General features: G+C 44.1%; 1 protein-coding gene across 1 annotated transcript in view; it reads left to right on the forward strand.

Moving 5' to 3' along the window:
* Nucleotides 1-17,292: 17,292 nt before the first annotated feature.
* Nucleotides 17,293-27,767, forward strand: part of C3H1orf94 (chromosome 3 C1orf94 homolog) — a 64,749-nt gene continuing 54,274 nt past the window's right edge. The window contains exon 1 of the mRNA XM_043998785.1: nt 17,293-17,606. Coding sequence (XP_043854720.1) covers nt 17,293-17,606 — 314 coding nt within the window. The remainder of the gene's footprint in view (nt 17,607-27,767) is intronic.

The raw sequence follows: 27,767 nt of genomic DNA on the forward strand, positions 1-27,767 counted from the left end.
TCACTCACACTAGCAGAGAATCTGCTCTGCCACTACAGACAGCAGCCCTGCTTGCTCCCTGAACTGAGAGCTGCAAACAGCTGCAGTTTTCCCCAGAGAGCACTCCCCAGCAAACATGGAGGATCTAACAAGCTTGCTCCTGGGCCCGATGGCTGTGCAGGGAGCATCGAGCTGGTGGTGTTGGTGGCATGCTTTTGCCACCTCCACCCTCAAAGATTAGCCTCCCTTGGAACTTATCTCCCAGCTCTCCTTATTAGACACAATGACTTGCAGCTTGCTGGCCTTAGAGCCAGGCTCCTGGGGTGCATTCCCATCCCACACCCTTGAATCCCCGAAGATCTTTTTGTTCTGGATGAAAAATGGCTATGAGCTCTGTTCTCATCATGGTATCACATTGCAAAAAAGCCCAGCACAGGGCAGTGACTCACCATGATAAGCCAAATATCCGGATAAGATCAATGTTCGCTTTGGAAGGAAAACAACTACTTGAGTAAAAGAACCAGGGTTATTTCAAGAAGGGCAAGCAGAGGCTCTGCACAGAAATTTCATTCTGAAATTGGGGACCACAACCCAAATGGGAATTAAGAGAGCTAAAGTGCATCTCAAATGTGACTAAGAAAGCCAGACAGAGGCTGCTCTGGGATGTGAACAGGAGAAAGGGTTTTTTGAAGGAAACTTTAGAGACATGGTGGGGGGAGAGAAGGAAGTATGGAAGAAAAAGAAAGAAGAAAGAAAGAGAGAGAGAGGGAAGGAGGGAGGAAGGAAAGGAGGGAGGGAGGGAGGAAGGAAGGAAGGAAGGAAGGAAGGAAGGAAGGAAGGAAGGAAGGAAGGAAGGAAGGAAGGAAGGGAGGGAGGGAGGGAGGAAGGAAGGAAGGAAGGAAGGAAGGAAGGAAGGAAGGAAGGAAGGAAGGAAGGAAGGAAGGAAGGAAGGAAGGAAGGAAGGAAGGAAGGAAGGAAGGAAAAGAGAAATAAAGATCAAGAAAGAAGAAATGAGGGAGGTAAAGTGGGAAGGAAGGGGAAAAAGAAAGAGAAAGAAAGGGAAAGGTGGCCAGGGCCTGTTGAGTTGGGAGGTCACAGAACAAAGGATAGAAACTCAGAAGGGGAAGTCCGACTGGGCTGGGAATTGGGGAGAGAAGTTGTTCAGCTGTCAGAATGATCAGACAGTAGCCTGGATTTCCCAAGGGAGGGGCTGTCACAGCAGTGACTCCAGAAAAGATGGAAGAGGGCATTAATGAGGAGGTCAGGAGCAAACCATGGAATGCAGAGGAAGATGAACAGACTTCCCTGGGAGTCTTGGCAAACTGAGCTCCCCTTCCCCTCATGCTGCACATCCTGTAGTCCTCCTGAGTTCTAAAGTGCTGCCAATGGGCAGAGATCTGCCAGCAAGCTCATATTCGTGGGGGAAATGCCTCATCTCCCACTGTGAAGGAAAGACTTTCATGAAAATGGTGTACCCTACAAATGAAGCAAGGGCTGTTTCAGAGCCCAAATTGATGCCAGGTTATACAGCTCTTCCTTCTTCTAGCTAGTGGAGTTTGATCTTTTCTCAGCATTCCCCCAGGGCCATGGTCAAGGGCACTAGGGCTGATTTGTTGCCCTCAAAACCTAGCTACATATTCCCAGGCTTTGGCATCAGAAAGCAAAGTATCTGAGCCTCCTAATCTCAGCCACTCAAAGAAATTTCACTGAGGTGGGACTGCCTATGAGGCATTCAATCTTTAAAGAAATAGAGCTGGCTGATACAACAACCCCTCATTTAAACAATGTTCTATATTTCTTACAAAACCAGGGTTGAAAAGATTGTCTACTATGCTATTCAATGTCCTTTATAGAAAAACCCGCAGCATACATACACTCCTGCTTGAGTTAAGTTCTGGGGTTGGGGCAGAATCTGTCTGTGAAGTTGTATGTTCGATGTCAGAAAATTTTAAAAAGTAGGTAAATTAACATTCTGGCTTCCTTTAAAAAACAGAATAAAAATCTCTTTTTACCTCAGCAACTAGCAAACATATGCTGGGCTGAGTTGAGAGTGACATAGTGCCCAGGAGGTAAGGCACTGTGATAAGCAAGGAGATACAAAGAAAGGCAAAAACATGGCCCCTGCCCTCAAGGATCTCACATTCTAATACGAGAGATAACATCCAAACAACTATGTAAATACAAGCTATATAGAGTGGAAATAGGATGTAATAGGATGAAATAGGATGAAAGCAAAGTTAAGAAAAGCAGAGATGAGAAGGGAGAACATATCAGATATGGGGAGTAAAAGAGGCATGCAATTGGAACATGGTGTGTCATGCTCAAAGAACAGCAAGGTTGGGAAGAATAAAGTATAAGAAGACTGGAAAGGTAGGGAGAGGCAGAGTGAAATGAGCAGAACCAAGAGAACATTGTCAACAATAACAGCAATGTTGTTCAAAGAGTAACTGAATTACCGGGCTACTGTGAGTAATATGAACATTCAAATAACTGATGAAGGACTCATGAAGGAAAATGCTACTCACCTCCAGAGAAAGAACTGATATATGGAAGCATGTACGGGATGGCTCTATGCCTACATATATGTATACATATGTGCATACATGCATACATATTTGTGTATATATTAAATGTTGGCCTTCTCTAATATGGGGTTGGGAGGGCGGGAAGGGTGAGAGGGAAACAACTTAGAACTCAAAATGTAACAAAAAATAATGTTTTTTAAGGGGAAAAAAGGAAGGAAAAGGACAGATTATGAAGAATTTTAAAGGTCAAGCAGAGGATTTTTGTTTGATCTTAGAAGTAACAGGAAATCACAGAAGTTTAATGAGTCGGGGGAGAGGTGATTTGATCATATATGAACTTTAGGAGAATCTCTTTGGTAGTGGGAAGAGGAGGGATAGGAGTGAGCTCAAGTGGCTCAAGGGAAAGAGACCAATCAGCCCACTACTAAAATAATCCAGTTGTGAGGTCATGAGACGTAACACCAGAGTAACTGCTGCATGAGTGGAAAATTATATTGTGAAGGAAGAAATGTGAACACTTGAAAACAGATTGGATATGTGGAATGAGGGGAATATAGGAGTATGCCGAAGTTACCAGCTTAGGAGATAGGGAGGATGGTGGTGTCCTACTCAGTAGTGGACAAGTTTGGAAGGGGTTGAAAACTTTCCAACAATTAGAGCTGTCCTAACAATCAATCAATTAAAAAACATTTTCTAAGCTCCTACTATGTGCCAGGCATTGTGGAATGAAATGTCTACCTGTCTTTGAAAGTCTTCAGGAGAAACATGGTCACTTGCCGGTTAAGTTGTAGAAGGGCTGTCTGCTTAGATAAAGGTTGGACTAGATCACTGGAGAAGGCCTTTTCAGCTCTTGGATTCAGTGATGCTATGGCCTAGTCTCTCCAATCCCTTCTGATATGTGGTCTTCTGTGTCATTCTTAATGTTTTATCCTGCACTTGTGCTTTAATCCCTCTGTAAATACAGGAAGGAGCTCTGGTTTCATCTGACTCTCAAATATGGAAACTCCCTCCTCCAACATAGATGAGGTAACCTACCTATGACTTATTAGATAAATCCTAGAATTGCCTGAGTCAACAAGAGATTAAATGACTTCCTCTGAGTCCCACTGCTAATGAGTACCAATGATAGGATTTGAACCCAGTCTTCTGGACTCCAAGCGCAGCACTCTAACTTTTATACATTATGCTACCTTTAATTGATAATTTGACAAAATCTTGTCTAAGGTAAATGGGAGACAAATCTTAGATCAATTCAAATTCATTTCTATGTTGTTATCATCCATCTTATGAGGAAGCAAGGTGGCACAGTAGATGGAGTGCCAAGCCTTGAATCAGGAAGACCTGAATTTAAATCTGGTCTTAGGCATTTATTAGTCGTGTGACCTTGGGCAAGTCATTAAATCCTATTTGCCTCAGTTTCTCATCTGTAAAACAAGCCGGAGAATGAAATGGCAAACCACTTCAGTATCTTTGCCAATAAAATCCCAAAAGGGGTCACAAAGAGTCGGATCCAAATGGAAAAAAACAAAACAAAACAAAAACACCACCACTCATCAGCCCTAAAAAGGTCTGCATAAGCTCCTTTGGTGCTGGTGACACAAATCAATGTCTTTTGGAAGCAAACTGTTGACTTGGGTCTAATGAAAATGAACCCTGGATTAGAAGACATGGGTTCTAGTCTCAGGTCTACTACTCACCATCTCTGAGTTTCAATTTTCCATATGCCAAATGAGGAAAAATAATCACTGCCCTAGCTGCTTCCCTGGGGGAAGGGGGAGCACATTGTGTTTTGAGGATCACAGGAGATAATGGATATAAAAGCATTTTGGAAAGTTAAACATGTCATAAAAATGCAAGGGATTATTACAGCTATCATCAGACAAGAGACATGCCAGATATTCAAAGGTTTGGAAAACAAAAACAAAGCTGCCCTCTCTATATTTCCCCCTCCACACTCCACACTCCTTCCTCCCCCTGAAAAGGAAGCCCAACACTGGAACTTTAAAGTACCAAATTCTGTTGAAGCTCCGATCCAAGGTCCCTAAGAAGTACCTGTTCAAAACAGCTTCATCTCTGGGTTGATAGATATGATGATACCTCCAGGAAAAGCTCTCCCTGAGAGAGATGTCTGTGGTTTTATCTCCTTCCTGCTCTGCTGGTTTATCATTTAAGGAAGTGTTTACAAGGAAGCCAGATCTGGGCTGCTTTATATTTCCATTGATCTTGTTCCTCCACCCACCTCTTTGTCAAGGCCCCATCTCCCCCCCCCCCCATCTCTGAAATGAAAGGAGGCAGAGGGAAGGAGGAAGGGAAGATAGCAACGGATCAGGTGGGGAGGAATAGATGAGGACTATTCCAGATTCCTCTCACTGGACAAGCCTGAAAAAAGACTAAGGGAAGCCTGAGTAAAATCCACCATGTTTCATTGAAAGGCTAATCTTGACCATAATCATGAAACTGGTAATATAATAATAATATATGATTAATGAGAAGACACAGTAGAGTATACAGAGCCTTGGATCCAGAGTCAGAGGAAATGGGTTTAAATTCCAGTTCTGACATTTACCCTCTAAGTGGCTTTGGACAAGTCACTTAACCTTCTTTTGTGGGCCTCAGTATTCTCATCTGTAAAATGAAAGGATTAGCTTAGATGACCTCTGAGTTCCCTTCTAGCTTCAGATCTATGATCCTATAGGAGGTTACTTTTATATTCTGAGAAACCTGGGTTCATGTTCTGCCTAATTGGTTATTGAAACTGAGTAGAGTGGTGCCATGGGAGGGTTCAGGTCCTACCTGAACTAGTGTCAGAGGACACTAGTCATGTGACTTTGGGCAAGATGCTTCACCAGACCAGGCTTCAGTCTCCTGCAATGGATGGATTAGACTCAGTGTCCCATGGGGTTCCTTCCAGCTGCAAATCTGTGACCTCCTGAGAAGTTACTTCCCAGGCAACTTTAAAACTAAGCTACAAAGCCCAGGTGCAGGCTAGACTTAATGGACTGGGCTCTCCACACTAACAGAATGACATGTATGGAACAAATACATTTTAACATTCTGCCAAAGGGCCTAGATTGCCAGATCAATGTAAGCTTTTGGAAATACTTTTCTCATAGCAGCCCTGTAAAATAAGCAGGGATAGGAACTGGGACTATGGTTTCATTGTTATAGGGAACTCACTCATGTGGAAGCATTCTCTTTTTTTTTGTGAGGGTGGGGGGTGGTGGTGGTGGTGGTGCAGGCAATGGGGTTTAAGTGACTTGCCCAGGGTCACACAGCTAGTGAGTATCAAGTGTCTGAGACTGGATTTGAACTAGGGTCCTCCTGAATCCAAGGCTAGTGCTTTATCCACTTTACCACCTAGCTGGCCCCTGTGTGGAAGCATTCTCACTGCTGGTCAGCAACTTCTCTGAAACCTAGAGTCTTAAAGAGCTCCATGGAGAGTTCCCAGTTAAGTGACTTGTCAAAGGTCACACTGCCAGGATATGTCAGAGGTATGGACTAGGTACCCTATCTTCAGAGCCTGCTTTCTATCCACTATGCCACAAAGCCTTGAAAATAGATCCTATTATCCCCATTTTATGGCTCAAGAAACTGAGATAAAGGGTTGAATAACTCATTGATCATCTGTTGGTCAAATTGAATTGAACTAAATCATAATGATCTGCTAGGAAATTGAAGCCTGGAAGAAGGCTCTTACCTCTTCTTTTATTAGCTTTCCCCCACCAAACCACCATATATTTCAATATTTAGAAGTTCCCTTTAGGAAAATATCATTCTCAGACTTGGAAGAAATCTCTAAGATGACAATGGTAGACAGGATGCTGAACTCGGAATCAATCACCTGGGCTTGAATCCTACCTCTGTGCCTTTATCTGTGTGATCTCAGGCACATCACCTCCCCTCTCTGAGTTTATCAGTAAAATCAGAGGATAGGCTAGTTGACCTCTAGGCCACATTGTCCACTGGAGCAGGAGTCTAACCTCTACAATATCCCTGAGAAGTAGTCATCCCACTTATTCCCAAACACCAGAGGCAATTCACTATCATCTTGGTGAACGCAGCCAACTGAACATCTCAAATCATCACAAATCTTTTATTGAGCAAAAATGTGCCCCTCTGCCACTTTTAATCACTGCTCCTCATTCTGCCTTCTGGGGCGAAACAGCACAAATTTTTACATTAAAAATAAGTTTCTGTTTCTTTAACTATTTACCAAATATATATTTTTTAATCTTAACATTCACTTTAAAAAAACTTTAAATTCCAAATTCTCTCTTTCCCTCCTGGCTCTCATCTACCCATCGAGAAGGCAAGCAATATGATATCAATTATACATATGAAGTCATGCAAAATATATTTCCATATTAACCATGTTGCAAAAGAAAATATACACACACACAGCAAACATAAAGTGAAAAAGGGATGCTTCAATCTGCCTTCAGAGTTCATCAGTTCCCTCTCTGGAGATGGAGAGCATTTTTCATTGTGGGTTCTTTGGAATTGTCTTGGATCATTGTCTTAATTAGAGGAGCCAATTCTTTCCCAGCTGATCATCCTTACAATATTGCTGTTGCTATCTACAGTGTTCTGCTTCTGCTTACTTCACCTTGCATTGGTTCATATAAGACTTCCCAGGTTTTTTCTGAAACCATCCTCTTTGTCATTGCTCACAGAACAATAGTATTCCATCACACCAAACTTGTTCAGCCATCCCATCAATTTCCGGTTCTTTGCCACCACAAAAAGAGCAGCTATATTTTGTACAAAGATGTCCTTTCCCCTTTTCTTGGATCTCTTTGGGATTCAGAACTAGTAGTGGTATTCAAGCAGTACAAATTGAATCCCTTTCCCAAATTAAGAGCCTTCTCTTTCCCCGTCTTCTCCTCTCCAAATAATTCATTCATGACAAGATTTCTGGTCCCCTACTCCAGGCTGCTGCCCTCCCCTAGGCACAGTCTAGCTTGTAAATATGCTTTTAAAAAGGTGGCACCCAGTACTGAACAAAATATTTCTGAGTGGGTCTGTCCCAGGCAGAGGACATAGAGATCTTCTCTGCTTCCATTAAAGCAATTTATAGAGGATTGTGATAAAAATGAGCCTTCTCTTATTGTGTGTAGAAAGGGGCTATATTATCAAATTACTGTGTAGAGTTTGGGAATACTGCAAGGTCAGGCTCTGAACTGGCACTTCCTTGGGACAAGTGACTAACTTTAGTGCCTAGAAAATAAAGGGAGGGAGCTAGAGATGTATTGAATGTTGATTGAATCCCACAGGTGTCAGTCTTACCTGACCAGCAATTGGGACAGAGCTAAGGCTCAAGGGAAGCTACCTGCAGTAGGAGCTTACAAGGAGCTGTCTGGTGTAAGGGAAGCTTCTGAACAAGGGAGAGTGACATTAGAGAGTTGGTTCTGGGCTTTTGGAAGGGCCTAATGGAGCAGATGGGTTCTTGTGGCCCTGTCTGAGCTACAGTGTGTAACAGAGGAAAGCATCACCAAGAAGAGCCAGCTTGATCTCTGGCTAAAGGGATGGGGGCAGCAGGCAGGGTAGAAAGGAACATCTATTGCCTACTCTATTCTGGGCACTGTGCTAAGCATTTATGGTGTCTCATTTGATCCTCACAATGACACTGGCAGAGGGGTATTATGCTATTTTACAGTTGAGGAAACTGAGGCAGATAGAAGTTAAGTGACTCTCAAGGTCTCACAGCTAGTGTTTGAGGCCTTATTTGAGCTGGAGTCTTTCTGACTCAAGGTCCAGCACTCTATCCATAGGTTAGGATGTGAAGGTGGAAACTGGAAGCCAGTGAGGAAGTGTTAGACAGGAGAACATCCTTATAGTATCGCCATTTTGGATACTTTCCCTTTCCTTTTTTCCATTTTGGCCTGTAACACCATACCTGGTCTTGTTTTGTCTGAATGGAAGCAAGGGACTTACTAAAAGCTCAATTTTCAGGGGATAGGCCAGAGAGAAAGGTGAGATTCTGTACACTTGAAGGTTCATCAGCTGAAACTTTAAGGTCTACCCTCTTACTACCTATGTGACCTTGGACAAGTCCCTTCTGTTTTAATGGCCCCATTTCCCCTATATTTAGAAGGAAAAGTAAGACTGGGTGACATCTGAGGTCATTTCCAGCTCTAAACCTCCAGGTATGAACTCGCTCCTCCAGTAAGGCATGTGTGCTACAGATTCATGAGAGCCTAATCTTCCCCCACAAGACATACATACCTGATTCCATTTATGTGGTCTCTCCAAATATCACTCCTCGTGTGCCAGGAAGCATTTGTGTATCACTTCATGGCCATGTGCTATGTGTTCTTGAGAAATCTGCTCACTCAACACTCCATCACAAGCTGGTTCATTTCTCCTGCTGTACCTACAATCTTTGTCCTTGTTTCTGCATCTCCTCATCTCCTTTCCCTGACTCACATTGCAGAGCCCTCACCAATTCCATTTCCCATTTTCTCAGTTCTAGATCTGTGTCATTCCCACTGGATGTTCCACTAGTAACCTTAAATTCAGCATTCCCAAGATGCTTAACCCCCCCCCCAATAAATGGATATTCCTAATTCCACTGGTTTTGTCTGTGATACTATCATTCATACTATATCTCATGTTCAGAACCTTGGAATTCTCATTTTCATCTCTCTAATACAGGGTTTCTTGACCTGGTATCCATAAACTTGTTTTTATATTTAAAAATTTGAAAACTTTTCAATGATCAATTGAATTTTTTGTCTTCCTCCCATCCTCCCCCCCCCCACTGGAAAGAGGGGGGAACCTTATTTTAACATATGTGCAGTCATGTGAAACCAATTTCTATATTGGCTATGTCCCAAAATGAGTCTTGTCCTGCATATTTAGCCCAGAACTTTTCTGTCAGAGGTGGTAGTCGTCTTCTGAAATCATACATTGATCTGAATTCTTAAGTTTTTCAAAATTGTTTGCCTTTACAATGTTGTTCTTATAGTATAAATTATTCTCACTTCCCTCTTTGCCAAGTCATACATGGTTTCCCAAGTTTCTTTGAAATTGTGTCTTTCATCATTTCTTACAGCATGATAATATTCCAGTACATGCATTTACCCAATTGATAAGTAGCCCCTTAGTTTCCAGACCCCTGCCATTAGAAAAAGAGTCATAGTGTACTTCAATATAATTTGTTTATAATCCAACATGTTTTATGTTATGTATTTGAAAGTTTAGGGTCCATAGGTTTCACCAATCTGTCAAAGGGGTCCAAGACCCTTAGAAGAACATCTACTCTAATAAATTCAGTCTAGTCTTATAGCATCCCTTTGGGAACATTTCTCACATTCATCCCTTCCTCTCTGTTCCCATAGCCACTGCCCTACAACAATTACTCACGACTATGACCTCTCTACACTTTCACTCTTTCCCCAACCAACGTGCCCTTCATACAGCTGCCAAAATAATATTTCTTATGGTTAGAGCTCATCATGACAGTCATTTCCTTGCTCAAAATCATCTCATGACTCCATTTTGCCAACGGAATAAAGTTCATTCTCCTATGTCTGGCATTTAAGACTATCCACAATGTGGCCCCCTGACTTACTTTTCCAGCCTTATTTCATAGTCCTACCTTCCATGCATCCCACCATCCATAGTAATGTTCCAGGCTTCCCTACCTTTCTTTGTTCACACTGTTTTCTATGCTTGAAATGTACTCACCAACTCTCTCACCTGTTAAAAGGTCCTGTTCATCCTTTAAAGCCCAGCTCAGATACAACCTGTTAGGAAAACTTCCATGAATCTTCCAAATTGGTAAGATCTCTCCCCACTGAATCTCATGTAGCAACTTTTACATCTCTTATGTACATGTTTCATTTTATATTACAATTATTTATGTATATACCCTACCCCTTTGCTAAACTGTAAGTTCTAGAGCAAAGGGCCTGGGCCTGTCTTGAAAAATCTACACTCAGGTGTTATTTTTCTAAGATTAGTAACATTGTTTCAGCATTTAAGTCTACTAGTTCTCTTCATACCCTAGGATTCATCCAAGCCTGGTGACTCGATTCGTTGAGGCTTGCTGGATTTTCAATTACCAACTCACCACTCACCTTGGGTTTCAATTCTATTAAATGTTTTTGTTCTATTCTTTCTAGTTTGAAGATATGGACAATAGAAATAAAACAAGAGTTAAGTAGTTCATGAAAAAATTGAGGATGAATTAAAAGGGCAGTTTATAAGTATTTAGAAAGGGAATTAGTAATCACTAAGTGTTAACTTATTTCATTTTTTAAAATAAGATTATTAGATTGGGATAGTTGATAGAGTGTTTGGACACAAAGTCATGAAAACATGGATTTCTAATCCTGTCTCTGACACTCACTGGTTGTGAAATTTTTGCAAATCTTTAGCCCCTATGATCTTCAAACAATTCCTTAGCAATAACCTATAAGGATGAATCGCAATCTGCATTAATAGTAGGAACTCCCATACTCAGGTGCCATATTGTCTGTGATATAGATCCTTCTTGTATTGACGTATTAAACTTATAGATTAGGGACATATATGTGTGTACATATATATATGTGTGTGTGTATGTATATACATGGATGTACATGGATGTGTATTTATGTATGTGTATGTATATGTATATACATAGATAATAGGCATGGTATCCTTGTAGATAATATATTAAGATGTGGATTGGATAACAGTATTGTAGATAGATTCAGAACTGGTTGAATGACTCAGTCCAAAGGAAGGAAAGATTTTAACAAGAGGGGGAATAAAACAGCTTGAGCAAAGACAAAGAAGCAGAAAAGTCTGACATACGTATTATAGATCATAAAAATTCCACATTATCTGAATGGTTAGACGAGATGACTTTTAAGTTGCCTTCTAGCTCTAAAGTTATGATTTATTATTATTGGATATCAATCTGAAAGGATGTATCTTAGGGAGCGTCCCCTCCTAATCCCAGGAATCAGTGACTGGCCTGAACCTGTTCGATATTTTTATCAATGACTTGGAGGAAAACACAAGTAGCATGCATATTTATCAAGTTTAGAAAGGAGAGCTACCATATTGCATGACTGAATCAGTATCTAGAAAGATCTTGATAGACTAGAAGAATGGACCAAGTCTAGTAAGATTAAATTTAAGAGGGGTAAATACAAAGTTCTTCACTTGGGTTTTAAAAACAAAAATCAAATGTACAAGCAAAGGAAGCACAGACAATATCACATAAAGATGATCTTGGAATTTTAGTGGACTGCAAGCTCAAATGTTAACAATGCAACATAGCCACCAAAGAAGGAAGCTAATGCAATCTTCAGCTGCATTAAGAGTATCCAGAGGGAGGTACTGCAACATGCCCCAGTCACATGACAACTGGAGTACTGCATCCAATTCTGGATGTCAAATTCTAGTAAAAAGATGTGGACAAGCTGGAGTGTATCCAGAGGAAACCAATGAGGGTAACTAAGGGCTTGGAGACCATGTCCCATGTGGATTCTCTGAAGGGACTGGAAATACTTGAGAATAATAGACTTAGGGGAGCCATGATAGCTGTTTTCTGGTATTTGAAGAGTAGTCATATGGAGAACAGATTGAACCCTGGAGAGCAGAAATGGGAGCACCAAGGAGAAGTTACAGAGAGGCAGACTTCAGTTCCATGTAAGGAAGGACTTCCCAAGCAGGTAATTAAGAGCCATCCAGAGGTGGAATCCAGCTGTCAATGAGTTCTCCATTTTCAGGCTGCTTCTCATGCCTCCTCCACCCCCAACCCTGAATACTGGTTACTTCCCCAGATGATCACAGTGAAGGCTGGACTGGAAGCAGGACTGGTGGTTTAGAAGGAACATTCCCAGGACCCTCATGCCTAACTGCATCCAAGAGAAAAAGAATGATGAGAATAATAATTAGTATTTATATAATACTTTGAGATTTGGGAAGTGCCTTACAAAAATTCTCATTACAACCTCTTTTACAAATTAGGAAATTGAGGTGGACAGAAGTCAAATGACTTTCCCAGGTCACACAGCTAGTAAGTATCTGAGATTGGATTTGAAGTCAGGTCTTTCTGACTTCAGATCCAGCACTGTATCCACCACACCTAGCTGCCTCTAGGAGGGAAAATAAGACCTGGATTCAAGTATCTGACACTTATGAACTGTGCGAGATGGGCATCTCTCCTAGCCACTCAGTACAACTTGAAAAGCTATGAATGATAGTTGAACTACCTATTAAGTACTCACTATGTTCAAATCACTGTGCTAAGTGCTGGAGATTCAAATAGAAAAGACAACCCCTGATCTCAAGGAGCTTACATTCTTTTTCCCCCCAGGGCAATGAGGGTTAAGTGACTTGCCCAGGGTCACACAGTTAGGAAGTGTCAAGTGTCTAAGGCTGGATTTGAACTCAGGTCCTCCTGAATCCAAGGCCAGTGTTTTATGCACTGCACCACCTAGCTGCCCTAGAGCTTACATTCTAATGAGAAAGATAACATACATGGATGGTTTCAGCTGCAAGTTAGATGGAAAGGTCCCATGGTCTTTTATGGTGCAGGTGCAAAGCTGATGGTAATGGTTGTTCTTCAGTGGTTTCAGTTGTATCTGACTTGTTGTGACCCCATTTGAGGTTTTCATGGAAAGATACAGGATAGATACAGATACAGGTTTATATCTATATATCTATGTAGATATATAGATACAGGTATATATAGATATAGATACAGGTTTGCCATTTCCTTCTGCAGCTCATTTTACAGATGAGGAACTAAGGCAAACAGGGTCAAGTGACTTGCCCAGGGTCTTTTGAGGTGGACTTTTGAGGTGACTTGCCTAGATAGTTAAGTGTCTGAGGCCATATTGGAACTCAGGAAGATGAATCTTCCTGACTTCAGACCCAGCACTCTATCCACTATACCCTAGTTTCTTAAACTGAGGGTCAAGACCCCATGTGAAGGTCACAAAACAATAGGCAACAGTAAATTATCATACCTATTTCATGTACCTATATACCCCAGGGTCCTGTAAAAATTTCTTGGTTGAAAAGGGTCAAGAATGGAAAAAAGTTTTAAAAGCCCTGCACCATACCACCTAGCTGCCCCATGCTGATGGTAATGCCTCTTTTTAAATGTTATCTCCACTGATAAAATATCAGCTTCTGATGTCAAACCATTTGATGTGCTAAAGCCTTCATGACAAGAGCTTTATTTTCCTGGTCTTGAGTAGCTGCGGCTGTAACATCTACATGGTCTGCATCCCTGGAGGGGTTGCTTCCCAGGATGATGGCTGAGGGAGCTGGGCTACAAGTTTTGTCATTCCCAGGGCACTTGGGCTCAGGGTCCTAGGCTGTCTCTCTCCACATCTGAGGGGGTGGCGTTCTGACTGTATTGGCACATGTTGCCTCCCATCTCTCCCTCAGGGTGCCTTGCTGCTTCAGCTGAGCTAGCTTGTCTGTCCCATGTGGTGAGGAGAACTGGCCTGTTCTGCATAGGAGTTGCTTCCTCAGATGACAGCTGTGAAGGCTAGGCTGGAAGGAAGACTAGAGGTCTGGTAGGAACTGTCACTCCCGGGGCTCCAGTGTGTCTAACTGCCTATTGGTGGCCATTGGTTAGCAGTTGTTGCTGGTGATGAGGAAGGTGGATCCCCTCTTCACAATGACTTCTCCCCTTAATGATGCCCGTGGAGGTTAGGTTGAAGGCAGGACTGAGGCCACTATTCCCAAAGTTCTTGGATTCAAGGACCTAGGCTATCTCCATCAAGATCTGAGGGGTGGGGGGAGCTAAGTGGCAGAGTGGATAAAGCACCAACCCTAGAGTCAGAAGTACCTGAGTTCAAATCCGACCCCAGACACTTAACACTTACTAGCTGTGTGACCCTGGGCAAGTCACTTAACCCCAATTGCCTCACTAAAAAACAAAAAAGAAAAAGAAAAAGAAAAAAAGAAATGGCAATGTGTTCATTTATCTAGACACACACAAGTAAATGCAAGATTGAAAGAGAGGAATGCCCTGAGCAGGAGGGATCTGGAAAATTTTCATGTAGAACTTTGCACTTTGACCCAAGCCTTGAAGAAAACCAGGAATTCCAAAAGGAAGGTGAACATGTCAGGCATGGGGGTCAGCATGGAGAAGAGATGGAATGTCATGTGGGAGATGCAGTAAATAGTCCAATATGGCTGAATTGTCAAGTGCATGAAAAGAGGTAAAGTATAGGAAGACTGGATAGATGGGGAGAGGACAGGTTGTGAAGAGCTTTAAATGGCAAACAACAGTTTACTTTGATCTTTTTTTTTTTTTTAGTGAGGCAATGAGGGTTAAGTGACTTGCCCAGGGTCACACAGCTAGTAAGTGTCAAGTGTCTGATGCCTGATTTGAACTCAGGTCCTCCTGAATCCAGAGTCGGTGATTTACCCACTGTGCCACCTACCTACCCCCAGCTTACTTTGATCTTAAGGGAGCCATTGGGATCTCTTGAGCAATGGAGTGATGTGGTCCAAACTGTGCTTTAGGAAAATTGATTTGGCATCTGTGAGGTAGATGAAACAGAGAGACTTGAGACAGAGACACCAATTAGGAGGCTATTGCGATAGTCTAGGGAAGAGTCAATGAGGAACTGTATGAGTCAAAGAAGCTAAAATATAGGAGATGTTTTGTGAAAGCAAAATGACAAGATTTGACAACTGATTGGTATCAGTGGAGTAGGGTAGAGTGAGGAGTGGAGGATGACATTAAGGAGGGGAACTTGGGTGACTGGGAAGATGCCAGGGGCCCTGGACAGTCATAAAGAAAGACAAGCCTGTCCTTGGAGGGCAGGTTTGAAGACCAGACTGGCTCACTCTTCACCCTGCATGACTGTGCTCCTGTCAGGGCCTGCTGGGGGAATGCAAACTCATTTTAAAATAAAAACGAGCCAAACAGAATTAAGCCAATAAATCTGATGGCCTGCATCACATAATGCGTTGCCAAGCCAAACAGGACCTCTGAGGGTTGTCGGGGCTGCTGGGCTCCTGCATCTTTAGCAGGAATAATCTAGTAGAATAGAAGGTTAGCCCAAAGGGACTCGCTGTCAGGGCCCCTCGGCTTTGTCTATACCCATTGGCTGTGCCGGAAAGCCCAGTGGGCCTAGGAACACTGAGTTTGGGGCAGGGGGTTTTGGTCGGGGGCAGGGGCATATCAACCACTGTGACATGGCCTGGACACCAGCCCTGGGAAAAGGGGTCTGGGCGAGAATCGCAGGCTGCAGCCCCTGGAAGCAGGGAAAGAGGTAAAGGCCCCGAGGCTCTCCCTCGCTTCATCACCAGGGCCACCTTTGCAGGGGGACTTTGGAAAGAGGAGCGGACCCTGGCCGGCCAGGCAAGGGCGGGCCTCGCCGGCCTGTTATCTCGAGCTCGGGTCCCAGCAGAGCCTCTGCCTGCTCCCTTCCCCTTCAGCGGCCCTGTCCTCTGAGCAGATGCTGGTCAGCTCCCCCCGGGAGTTCTGAGGCGGGCGCAGGATGGAGACCGGTCCAGGCCCGCTTCCTCCTCCCCCCAGCCCTGGCAGGCAGAGGCCCAGGCTCCAGGAGGTGGGGAGGTTGAAAAACTGGAACTAGAATTCCACTGCTGACCCTCACGAGTAGGGGGAATGCGGGAGCCGAAGGGTCGCCTTGGAGAGCGGCCGCAGGACGGCGGGAGGGGAGCGGAGCGGAGCGCAGGGCGCCTCTGTTCTCTCTTCTGTGTTCTGGAGTCCCGAAAGCCCAGTGTATCTGCGTCCATTCCTCTCGGACTGGGCGGAAAAGGGCGGGGCTGGGGGGGGCAGTTAAGAACTGTCGGGGTTTCCTTCCCCGCCTTCGGGGAGGGGTGTTGGAGCGAGAGGTTTGGCGGAGAGGCTGAGCAGGGCGCGCGATCTGTATCCACCTCAAAAGACAGGGGGCTACGTGCTGCAGCAGAAAGCACAGTAGCTTGGGTGCGAATTACTACCCTGTGACTTACCTGTGTGCCCTGGGGCAAGACACTTGTCCCCGGGTCACATCGGCCTCGTCTGTAAAATGAAAGGGGTCGTCTAGACAGTCTTTCAGATCCCTTGGAGCTTTGAAGCCTGAGCTATGGCCTTTTTCTGTTGCCCTCCCACCCCTACGCCCTCTACCTCATCTCCAGGACGGGGCTGCCGGGGCAGTAGGGGGATGTGCACTAGGGCGGTAGGTGGCTCGGAAGGGCGGTTGGCTCGAGAGGGTCTGGAGAGGCAGATGAGGATGGGGGAGGGTCTGAACCCTCTATCCACTCCACCCCCCCTTCCTGAAGGGGTCTCGTGCCTGGACTGCCCAGTTGTGAACGCCTCTGGCCAGGAGGGGAGGGGAGAAAGGCGAGTGAGGTGGTGTTCTATTACTGAACTAGCGTCGGGGAGTGGGAGAGTTGAGGGCGGCTTATCCGGGCCTGGGCTGCCCTATTTCCTTGCTGTGGCAGCGGAGGGAGGAAGGGGCCCTGCCGGTTCCTGGCTTCCCCGTCTCAGCTTGTCTCCAGTTGTTATTCTGCCGGCCCAGTTGCCAGGATCCTGAGCTCCGGGGATTCCACGGTTACTAAGCTACTAGGTTTGTTGTCTTTTATTTTAAAATATTTTCTTCTGGGGGAGGGGGGAGGGGGCAAAAGAAAAGGAAAGAGCAAATAAAAAAATCAAAACAACCCCTCCCCCAGAACACACACACACACACACACACTCACACTCACACACAAACACACACATAGCCTGTAAAACAATTGTCCTTGGAGGAGAGAGAAAAATCTGACCCCCTAAACTCCCGTATCTCCAACTCGATTTCTGGTGAATGAGGGGTTGTGGATGGTCTGTCTTCGAGCCCTGGGCAGGCAAGGGCCCTTCTGCAAAGAGAGGAGGATGATGGCCAGCGGGAACGGGCTCCCTTCTCCCACGGTGGCCACCAAGCGCCCCTCACCCCTGGGCCCGTTCCCCAGGCATATCTGGATCCACCAGGACACACCTCAAGACAGCCTGGACAAGACCTGCCATGAGATATGGAAGAGGGCCCAGGGCCTCCCAGAAGCCTTCCAGCCTAGGACAGGGGCAATGGTACCAGCACAGCCCACTTCTGTCCCACCTGGTGCCCTCAGAGACCACGACAGCACTTTCCAGGATGAGTGAGTGTTTCTTCCCCCACCTCCCCCCATGACAAAAACTTGGGCTGGGGGACTCTGAGCATGAAAGGTATAATTCCCTGGGAGGCAGTTGCTTGTGGAGAATATTTCCCTTGACACCATACCTGCAGTCCCTCTATGGTAGCTGACCTTGTGTCCTCCCGACTTCATGCCTCACATTTCCCTCAAGGCATCCCAATGCCAACAAATCACCACACCAGGTCCACACGCCTCAGGAATAAAGTCCCCACCCCCCCACCCAAGAGCTGTGCACTATCATCAATGGTTGGGGCACCTTTTAGATCTATCCAGGGATGAGGAACCCACTTTTTTCCTTGCCTGCTGATATCATTTCTTCACCCAAAGCCTTATATAGAAAAAGGCAAGAAATTTGCACTAATCAGAGCTAGAATGATCTGCCAGCCAGTCCCAGAGGCCTACCTACCTCCAGGGTTCCCAGGTTCATCTCAGAGATGCTTTAGGGATGAAGATTTCTTGGGAGATGTTTGTCAGAGATACTCACTTTCCTTCCCATCACATAAACCGATCTTCTTGGTGTGGAGCCACATCTGGAATCCCCCAGCTTGGGAAGCAGCTGTCCCATTCAGCCGCTACAGAAACCTCTCCAAAAGCACACATCAAAATATTTACTGGGAAAGCCCTGACATCGTCAAAGACCATAATAGAAAATTAACACATTCTCAAAGATGGCTGTAAATATGCCTATTTCCTGCTGGGAAACCCTGTGTCTGGGAGTGCCAAGTGTCTATACTGGGGCAGAGGTGGGGGGCAAGAGGAAACAGTAGAACAAGGGCTGGGAGAGAGGGAGGGAGAGGCAGGAGAGGAAATGAAAGGCAATGATTCATGCCCCTATTTAGTCCTTCCATAAGTTTTCTGTCTTTAAAGGGTGTTGCAAACCTGAATTAATTACTCCTCACAGCATCCCCCACAGGCAGATAGTACTGTCCCCATTTTACAGATGGGTTAAGTGTTAATAATTAAGTGCTAATTAGAGGCTGAGTGATAATGAAGTGTTGCAGGCCCCAGTGTATGGTTCTGCACGATGGGGAGTTGGTGGAGTCTTTGCTTGCTAATCCAAGCAGCACCCAGGCAATGACAAGTTATTAGTAGCTGCTCCTAAACTGTTGTGAGGCTTACCTTTGGATCCCAGAGAATAGAAAGCCCCAAGCACATCGGTGCCCTGAAGATGCAAACAGCTCAGCTGCCTCCTTTCCCATCTCTCCTGCTCTGCAGTCCCTGTCAGAGAGGAGGAAGTTAAAGGCACTCTGTTCTCAGTCTGCCTCAGCTGCATTAGAGAAACAAACATCCCAAGCTTGGTGCAGCTGAATAGTGCACGATGCAGAGCTGTAGGCGAGTCTGCCTGAATACTGAGCTGGTCCTGGGCAAAGCTTCCAGTTCCTTCATTTTACAGAGATGGTAACAGAGAGGGCAAGTGATTTGCCAAAGGGCACACAGGTGTATGGCATAGCCTAGATTCAAACTCTAGCCCTCTCACTCCAGGACTCTTTCCACTGAACTACACTATCTCTGGATGACTAATGGGTGAAATCTTCCCACTTCAAATTAGTCAGTTGCCACTGGCAGTAATTCTTAATACCCAGATGCTAATTATCCACTTGGTAGATTAGCTATGGGTAGTTTTTAACACGGGACTTGATTCCCCAAATAGCCTTGGCTTCTTCTAGGCCTCTCTTCTCCAATCCTCAAGTTTGTATATGGACCACAAAAGAAACTTGGGTTGGGCTGGGAAATGTATGGGTGTCAGGAGAGCTGACATTTCACTTCAGTTTGGGATTGCCACTGTTTACCTGTGTGAGCTGGGGCAAATATATTAAACCCTTTGTGCCTCTGTTTCCTTTTCTTTAAACTGAGTGACTGAATCTGGCCCTGTTTGCCTTCAGGTTTGTGGTGAGGATGATAAGGGATGATAAATAGAGAAGTACTTTGGAAATTTTAAATACAAACGTATAAAATGAAAGTTATTATACTTCTAATTGCCCAGATGTGTCTGATACAGTCTCATTATAACTGTTCAAGCAACAACCAAGTATGTCACTGTAGCATATTTAGGAATCTGCTTGTGCAGTGAAAGCTCCATCTTTTGAAGCTTAGTTGAAACAATGACAAATCCTCCAACTGCTGGAGTTGTCTGGAGCTGAATTGTTTATGTTTATGGATCCCAGCTATGGAAACTTCTGGGCTTGTGTGCATGAGCTTTTAGTTTGGGAACTGGCTGGCTTGCCCATGAACTTTGGATCTGTATATCTAGCCCACATACATGAAGCTCAGTCAGGGAACCATCTGGCCTGTGTGTATTATATTCATTCATTCATTCATTCATCCATCCATCCATCTATCCATTCATTTGACAAAAACTTATTACTTAGCCTCAGGTGCAAGAGTTAATAAGGTATTTAGATTCAATGAACCCCAGTCTGGGAGCTGTATAGCCTATGTACATGAACATGTATGGGAGATGTCTGGCCTATCTAATCAAGCCTGAGAAATTTTCTGATTTATTTTCATGAGCCTCATTCATTTGTTCATTCACTCATTCCACAAATGCTATCTATCTCCAAATCTAGGAGCAGATAAAGCTGAGCACATGAAACTTGGTCTGGGAAACATCTAACCAGTGAGCATGTCTCATTTATTCAGTAATTCATTTATTCATTCTCCAGGTGTAGGGGCAGGTTGGGCTGCATGTATGAATCCCGATGTGTGAGTTGTTTGGTCATTGGGTGTGAGTCCCAGTCCGGGGAACTCTGACATGTACACAAGCTTCATTCATTCATTGATATGAATTATCAGCTGTAAATCTAGATGGTCAAGTGTTATGTTTCAATGAACCCCAGTCTTTAAGTTTTCCTGGCTGTGTATATGATCTGTGGTCTGAGAGTAAGTCCTGTGATCTTCGATCATGAAGCGTATTCAATCACTTATTCATTCAACAAACATCCAACTTCAAGTCAAGAAACTGATCAGGAGGTGTGCCTCAAGGAAATACCTTCTGAGAGCTGTCTGGCCTTTAAGGATTATTCCTAGTTTGGGAACTATCTGGATTGTGTGCATGAGCCCAGGCTTGGGAACTGTCTGCTCTGTGAACATGAATTTCACTCATTCATTTGTTCAGCATGCATTTGTTATCTAGCTCCCTATCTGGACATTTCCTAGACTGTGTGTGAGAGCTCTCTAGTCTTTATAAATGACTCTCAGTCTTGGTGCTGTTGACACATTAGAGCAAGATGGAATGTATTAAGGATAGATGTAGTATGCCCTAGACTTGAGTAAAAAACATGATAGGAGCCAACAGTATGATAGAACAGCTAGAGAGACTAGAGCTCAGTATCAAGCAGTGTCCAGAGTGAGGGGATGTTCTATACTGTTCTATAGTTAGGTCACATCTGGAGCAATGTGTTCAAGTCTGCGTGAGAAATCTTAGGAAGGACACTGATACCTGGAGAATTCCATTGATAGGTAACCGGGACAGTGAGGGGACTAGAGAATATGGAATATAAGCATCAATTGAGTAACTAGCAATATTTCACCTGGAGAATAGATTTGGAGGCAATGGAGATGACGTCTAGTAGCTGATGCAAAAGGGATTTGACATATGCTTGGCCCCAGAGGGAAAAAGTAGGAATGATGAGTAGAAGTGACAAAGAGGCAAATTTTGATTTTGATTTAACAAAGAGCACCGTCCAAAAGTGGGGTGGACTGCCTCAGGAGGCAGCAGACAGGATCCTCAGTGTGGTTCGTTTTCGAATAAAGATGCCTACCCTTCAGGGATGTTGTACAGGGGATTCCTGGTCACTGAACTAGGTCATCTCTGAGATCCTTTTCATGAGATTCTGTGATTCAGTTCAACAAGCAATTAAATGCTTTCTATGGGCAAGAGCCCCTCCAATCAAGAAATTAATTTTCATCTACCAAAATTCCTCCTGCCACCAAGGGCATATTTTCTCTGGTTCCTGGTCCTGTGTTTGCATATTGCTGAACATGCAAAGACAAAATGAAGCCATTCCTGCCCCGAAGTAGTTTTTGTTCTACTGTAAGAAAAGTCTTTTGTAGACTTTGTTGGCATCCTATAGATGGAAGTTACTCTGGCGACTTTTACACCAATGTACACCAGTTCCTATGGCAATGCCGAAAGTGATTCTGGGAGCCTTTGGGGTGTAGGGGGAACCGAAACTTTGGGAGCTGTCTCATAATGTAGGGTCAGGATACCTGTGTTTGAATCCAGGCTCTGTGTGTGATCTAGCTGTGTGAGCCTGGGGAAGGCATTTCACCTTTCCCTGGCAGTTTCCTCACTTATAAAATGGAGATAATAATGGAGATAATGCTTGCAGTGCCCAAGTCACAAGATTGTTATAAGAATCAAAGGAGATGATGTATGAGAAGTGCAAGCACTATGAAAATGCAGGCTATTCATTCAATAACCTAATCAGATCATGTGCTTCAATGAACCCCAGTCTATTGGGCCAATTATTCCATGAGCTATCTGGCTCTGGGTACTGCCTGGCTGGGTACTGGGAGCTTTCCAGCCTGTGTGCCTGAGCCGAAGCTCTGGAAGCTGCCCCCGTTGTCTGAGGGAACCACAGCTTCTGTCTGGGAGCTGTTCCAAAAATGTGGGTGTGTGTGGGATGAACTCTGACCCTTCCCCAATTTTGTGAGCTCTTGGGTCTGTGTAGATGGAACCAGTACACCCCAGGATATCACTAGGAACATGGGCTGACCTTGAGAGTCCTCAGTTTCAATAACAGCTTCAGCATCTCCCACCGAGGGACAGGCTTTGTCTCAGTGTCACACTTGGGAATATGTCTCTTAAGCAGGGCACCTGGATCAATAAGTTCATTGATCTTGCTCATGTGACCAGCATTGGTCAGACCATTTTTATGGCTCTCCCCTAGTACATTTTGTGCACTAGCTTTAAAAAAACCCAGGTTATATCCTGCCTAACATTGTTAATTGGGTCTGTGAAAACACACTAGGTGAAATGCCATCACAGGGGGCAGCTGATTCCATCGAAACCATTTTGTAAATGGGCCATCAGTCAAAGAGCATTACTGTAGGCTTCTTCACTTTACAGGGGGATATGATACGATGTATTAAAAATCTTATTGTGAAATGGCATTGGCAGGGCAGCCTGATGAGGGGGCCTGCCAGGAGTCTGAAATCAGTGGCTCTGCTTTGGGTGAGTGCATTTCACAGCTCCTGCTTGTGAGTTAGTCACCCCCCCCTCCTTTTCCACCAGTGGTATGGGTTCTGAACAGTGCTGTGGGCCCCCCTGTCTGCCAGGGTGGATGCTGTATTCTCTGCTCCTATGAGCTACCAAGCCTCAGCTGTACCCATCCCCCAGCCACAATTCCCCCGATTCTGTCACTGTGGCAACTGCTTGCTTTATCCTTAATCAACACCACTAACCCTTCAGCCTCTGGGAGCTATGCCTTTATCCAGACTTAAGCGTGGCTCTTTCTACTTTATTTACATCATTGTTGTTGTCCTCTGTCAAAACCTAATTAGAAAGGTAAATTGGAAGTTCTGCCACCTTTTCAAGAGGTATTTCATATTTTAAAGTTACAATATAAGTGATCTTCTGTTTTTGGGTGCCCACCTCCCTCCCACAGATATAGAATGTCAAGAGGCTTTCATTCCACCAGTGTTGTAGATACAAAGAGAGCTCACTGGGTTACTGGGGCCCAGGAACAGTGCCTAGAGACCCATAACATTGAAGAAGGACTTTGGTCCCAGTGAAAGCAGGGACTACATACTGACTGAAGCCTAGTGCATATTAGATGCCGATGACTTCAGAAACTGAGTTCAATTCTGTCATTTTACCACCAAGTTCCCAAAGTCATTGAAAGGACCCACTTTTGTTAATCATAATCATTAGATTTGATTCAGTTGAATTCTTTGTGGCCTCATCAATTTTCCTTAACAACACCATGCCCTTCCCCTCATCTGGTCCAAAGTTGCTATCTTCATAATAATCCTACCTCCAAATATTTTCCTCCTTGCTCGCTGAAATTTACAGACCCTGGCTCTTTTCCTCCCAATGTCCTCTTGGGTCTACCCCTTAGACTCCAGGATAGCATGTGTGGAGAGAGTATTAAATTTGGAATCAAATGACTGAGGTGTGAATCCTAACGTGAATCCTTCCTTCAGGCACAATCTTGAACAAGTTACTTTTCTTACTGGGTTTGAACTGCCTCATCTGCAAAATATGGACTAAGTAGATGCCCTCTGGGATCCCTTCAAAATCCAAAGCTATGATCCCTGTTCTAAAAGCAAAAGATTACCTGTTACCCACAAAAGTTTGCTGATATCATACTCTTAAGTCTATAAACAATTGTGAAAGAAGTCTTGTTAATCGAGGAAGTCTAGATGAAAGATTCTAAATGTTCGTTGACTTGAATGGATGAATAAATGAAGCATGGGATCTGAAAATTGAAAAAGATCATAGAGGCACCATCTGGTCCAATGGTTCCAATGCCAAGAGCCCCTTTATGGCATCCTTCGTGTGGACATCCAGTCTCTTCTTCAACATTTCTAGTGATTGTAGTGATCAACTCACTGCCTGAGACTGTCTAACGCATTGCCAAGAGTCCTGACTATTAGAAATTAATTCCCCTTCCCTTTCTACATAAAGTCCTGATATGCCCACTCTAGACTGAGAATATGAAGATCTCTTTCCAATCACATGGGTCTTACAGAAGCTCACATAGGGAAAGTGATTCCCCAGCCATCATGTTTCCCAACCCTGTTAGGGTCACAATGGGATATGGCTGATGGAGAGATCACTGATCAGGATCAAGAGTCAAGGCCAAGACTGTGACCTCAACCAGTAGGGGAAGCATAGGATCAGCCTAGGAGAGGAAAAAGGAAAGTAGTTATTCCAAATCTTCTCTTCTTTTCCTTGAACTCCACTCCAAGCTACCTTCCCCCTCACTCTGCAGATGCCTTTCCTCTTTATTCATTCATTTAGCAAACATTGATTAAATACTTACGGTGTTAAGATCAGAGCTTCTGGGAAACTTCAGGGAAAGTTATAAAGTATAGATAAGATATGGTCCCTGCCTTCATGAAGCTTACAGTCAAGTTTGGTTGGTTGTAGGGAGATTGCCAACAGAGATAACTGTAATATATAATACATGAAAAGTCTCAGAGAGGTACCAACAAAGCACTAGATGAGACATGAAGGAGAGATCAAGAAAACCTTCCTAGTTGGGGTACCATTTGATTTGAGCTTTAAAGGGTAAGTAGCAGTTCATCAGGCAAAGATGGGGCAGAAGGCATTCCAGGCATAGAGAATATATATTTTTTAAAAAGACATGGAGGTAGGAGAGTGCAAGCTGTACATGGGGTGGTCTATGGTGTTAACTTGTCTAGAGCATTTGGAGGTGCATGGTATGGAATACTGCTGAACAGATGGGCTATGGACAGAGTATGGAGGGTCCTGGATGTCAGCCTGAGGAATTTTCACTTACTCATTAGGTAATAGAAGAAGAATGACTCTGAATAGAAGAGTCACATTAGATCAGATCACAATCAGATCTGTGTAGGAGGAAGTTTACCCCAGCAATGGCATGAGGGATAAATTAGAGAAGGGAGAGAGCAAAGGTAGAAATACCTGTTAGGAGGCTATAGAAATAGGGTAGTGGACATGGGGGCCTGGTTTAGGGCGTTGGAGTCCAAAGACTGAAGGGTGAGTCCTGACGCTATTTCCTGGGGGTGTGATTTTGCATAGGTAACTTTTCTTGCTGGGTCTCCCCTGCCTCATCTGCAAAATACGGGATAAGTAGATGGTCTCTGGGATCCCCTCAAGATCTAAAGCTATGTGAAAGCAAAAAAAATTATCTGTTACTCACAAAGGATCTTCTGGTGTGCTGAAGAGAGGAGGGAGAAAATTTAAAAGATACTTGCAGAAATTAAAAGAATAGAAACAAACAAACTTTTAAGCACTTGGTATGTTCTGCTAGATACTGGGGGCATAAATAAAGAAGTGAGACAGTCCTTGCACTCAAGGAACTTATTCTCTACATTTTTATAGACAAATGCAGAGTATGTACAAGACACATACAAAGGGGCTTCAGGGAGTGGGACAGTAATAACTGAGGAAGTCAAGGTAAGGCCTTGAAGGAGTGGAGATGTGAAATAAGCTGAGAGAGAGAGTCAATCAGATATAGAGTGGGTGGAACAGAAAGGCCTGTGTGGGGTCAGTGAGGAGTCCAGCTGCCAGGCTGAATTGGGTCTAAGTGTTGTACTATGCAATCAGTCTAAAAATATTTGAACGGTCATATAGAGGGGTTTATACTTAATCTAGAGTCAATAGGGAGCCACTGCAGCATCTTCAGTAGGGAGGTGGCATTATCAGATCCATGCTTTAGGAACAGTCTTTGGCAGCTTCATGAAGGATGGACAGGAGAGGGGAGAGACTGGATGTAGGGAAACTAATTTGAAGGCTATTGTAATAATACAAACAAGATGCGAGGGCCAGGATGAGGACAGTGGAGACACCAAAGAGGAAGAGGTGACAAGATATTCACCAATGATTAGCTATGTAGTGAAAGGAAGAATGAAGAGGTTCAGATGACTCCTATGCTGCAAATCTGGATGACTAGAAAAATGGTGATAGAGACAACAGAATTAAGGATGTTAAAAGCAGTGGGTTGGGGCAGCTAGGTGGCAAAGTGGATAAAGCACTGGCCCTGGATTCTGGAGGACCTGAGTTCAAGTACGGCCTCAGACATTTGACACTTACTAGCTGTGTGATCCTGGGCAAGTCACTTAACCCTCATTGCCTCCCCCCAAAAAAGCAGTGGGTTAAGGGGAAAGATGGGTTCTGTTTTGAATATATTGAGTTGTTGTATCCAATAGGCAATTGATGGTGTGAGACTCAGGAGAGATGAGAGTGGGATGTATCCATTTGGAAGTTGTCTGCATAGAAGTGATAGTCAAATCCAGAGGTGATGAGTTTACAACTGTTGAGATCACCAAGGGAGGGAATGTAGATTGAGAAGAGGTTTGAGGCCAGGGACAACATCTAAGCCCCTAACATGGTAGACAGGATATGATTGTGAGTCTGTTGGAGGAGGCTGTGATGGATTGGCCAGACAGGCAGGAAAAGAACCCTGACAGAATAATGTCATAGAAGCCTTGGTAAGGCAAGTGCATATGGGGTGAGAGAGAAGGAAAATTTCATTTCAAGCCTATGAACAGATAATAGTGCTGTCATCAAGAGAAAAAGTAATGTTAGAAGGAGTAGGTAAATAGGAAAGATGTGGAAGAGATCAGGTTCTGTTCCAGGCACCATATTTTAGAAAAGACAATATTACGTTGGCAAGTGTTAGAGGAGAACAACCGGAGTGGTTGACCTCGAGTCTTGTGGCCCACAAGGATCGCCTGAAGGAATGGGGATGTTAGTCTTGTAGAAGTGATGCCCAGGGGAGCAACTGATACTTCCAGGTATTCCAAGGACTTTCATTATGATAATAAGTGACATTTTGAAACCATTTTAAGGCACTGTCCTCAGTGACAAATTGGTTCATGCTCTCTCACGTGGTTAATTTGGTCTGGCAAGGCTGATTTGTATTTCAGTCATCTGAATTCTTCTTCTTCTGACCTTCAAGTCTAGGTATAGAACCTAAGCACCAGAGACAAGCAGCTGTCCTCCCCTCCAGCTCCTTCTCATCACTTTCAGGCTCTATATCTGCAAGACTTTTGGGTCATGAACCTTGGGAGCTTCCATCTCTCCCTGTGTCTCTGTCTATCTCTGTCTCTGTCCCTGGCTCTGTATCTCTCCCTCTTCCTTTCTTTCTCCCTCCCTCATTCTTTCATCTTTCAGCTCCTAATATCTCTCTAGCACTCCAGTTTTGCATTTTCAGTTGTTTACTCAACATTTTCTGCTGGATGTTCCACAAGATAGCGAACTCAAAACCTAAGCTTGTTATCTTTTTTTAAATCTGGCCTCTCTTCCTGACATATTTCTGTTGATGGTGCTATTATTCTCCCCATCACACAGGCTTGAAACCTCAGTCATCTTTGACTGACCCATGAGCCCCACCCCCATCCACTCAGTTGCCTTCAGATAGTTCTTTCAGACAGTCAGTCAAAAGGCATTTATTAAGTGCCTACCATGTGCCA

This window comes from Dromiciops gliroides, chromosome 3 (assembly GCF_019393635.1).
Source record: "Dromiciops gliroides isolate mDroGli1 chromosome 3, mDroGli1.pri, whole genome shotgun sequence".
Lineage (NCBI taxonomy): Eukaryota > Metazoa > Chordata > Mammalia > Microbiotheria > Microbiotheriidae > Dromiciops > Dromiciops gliroides.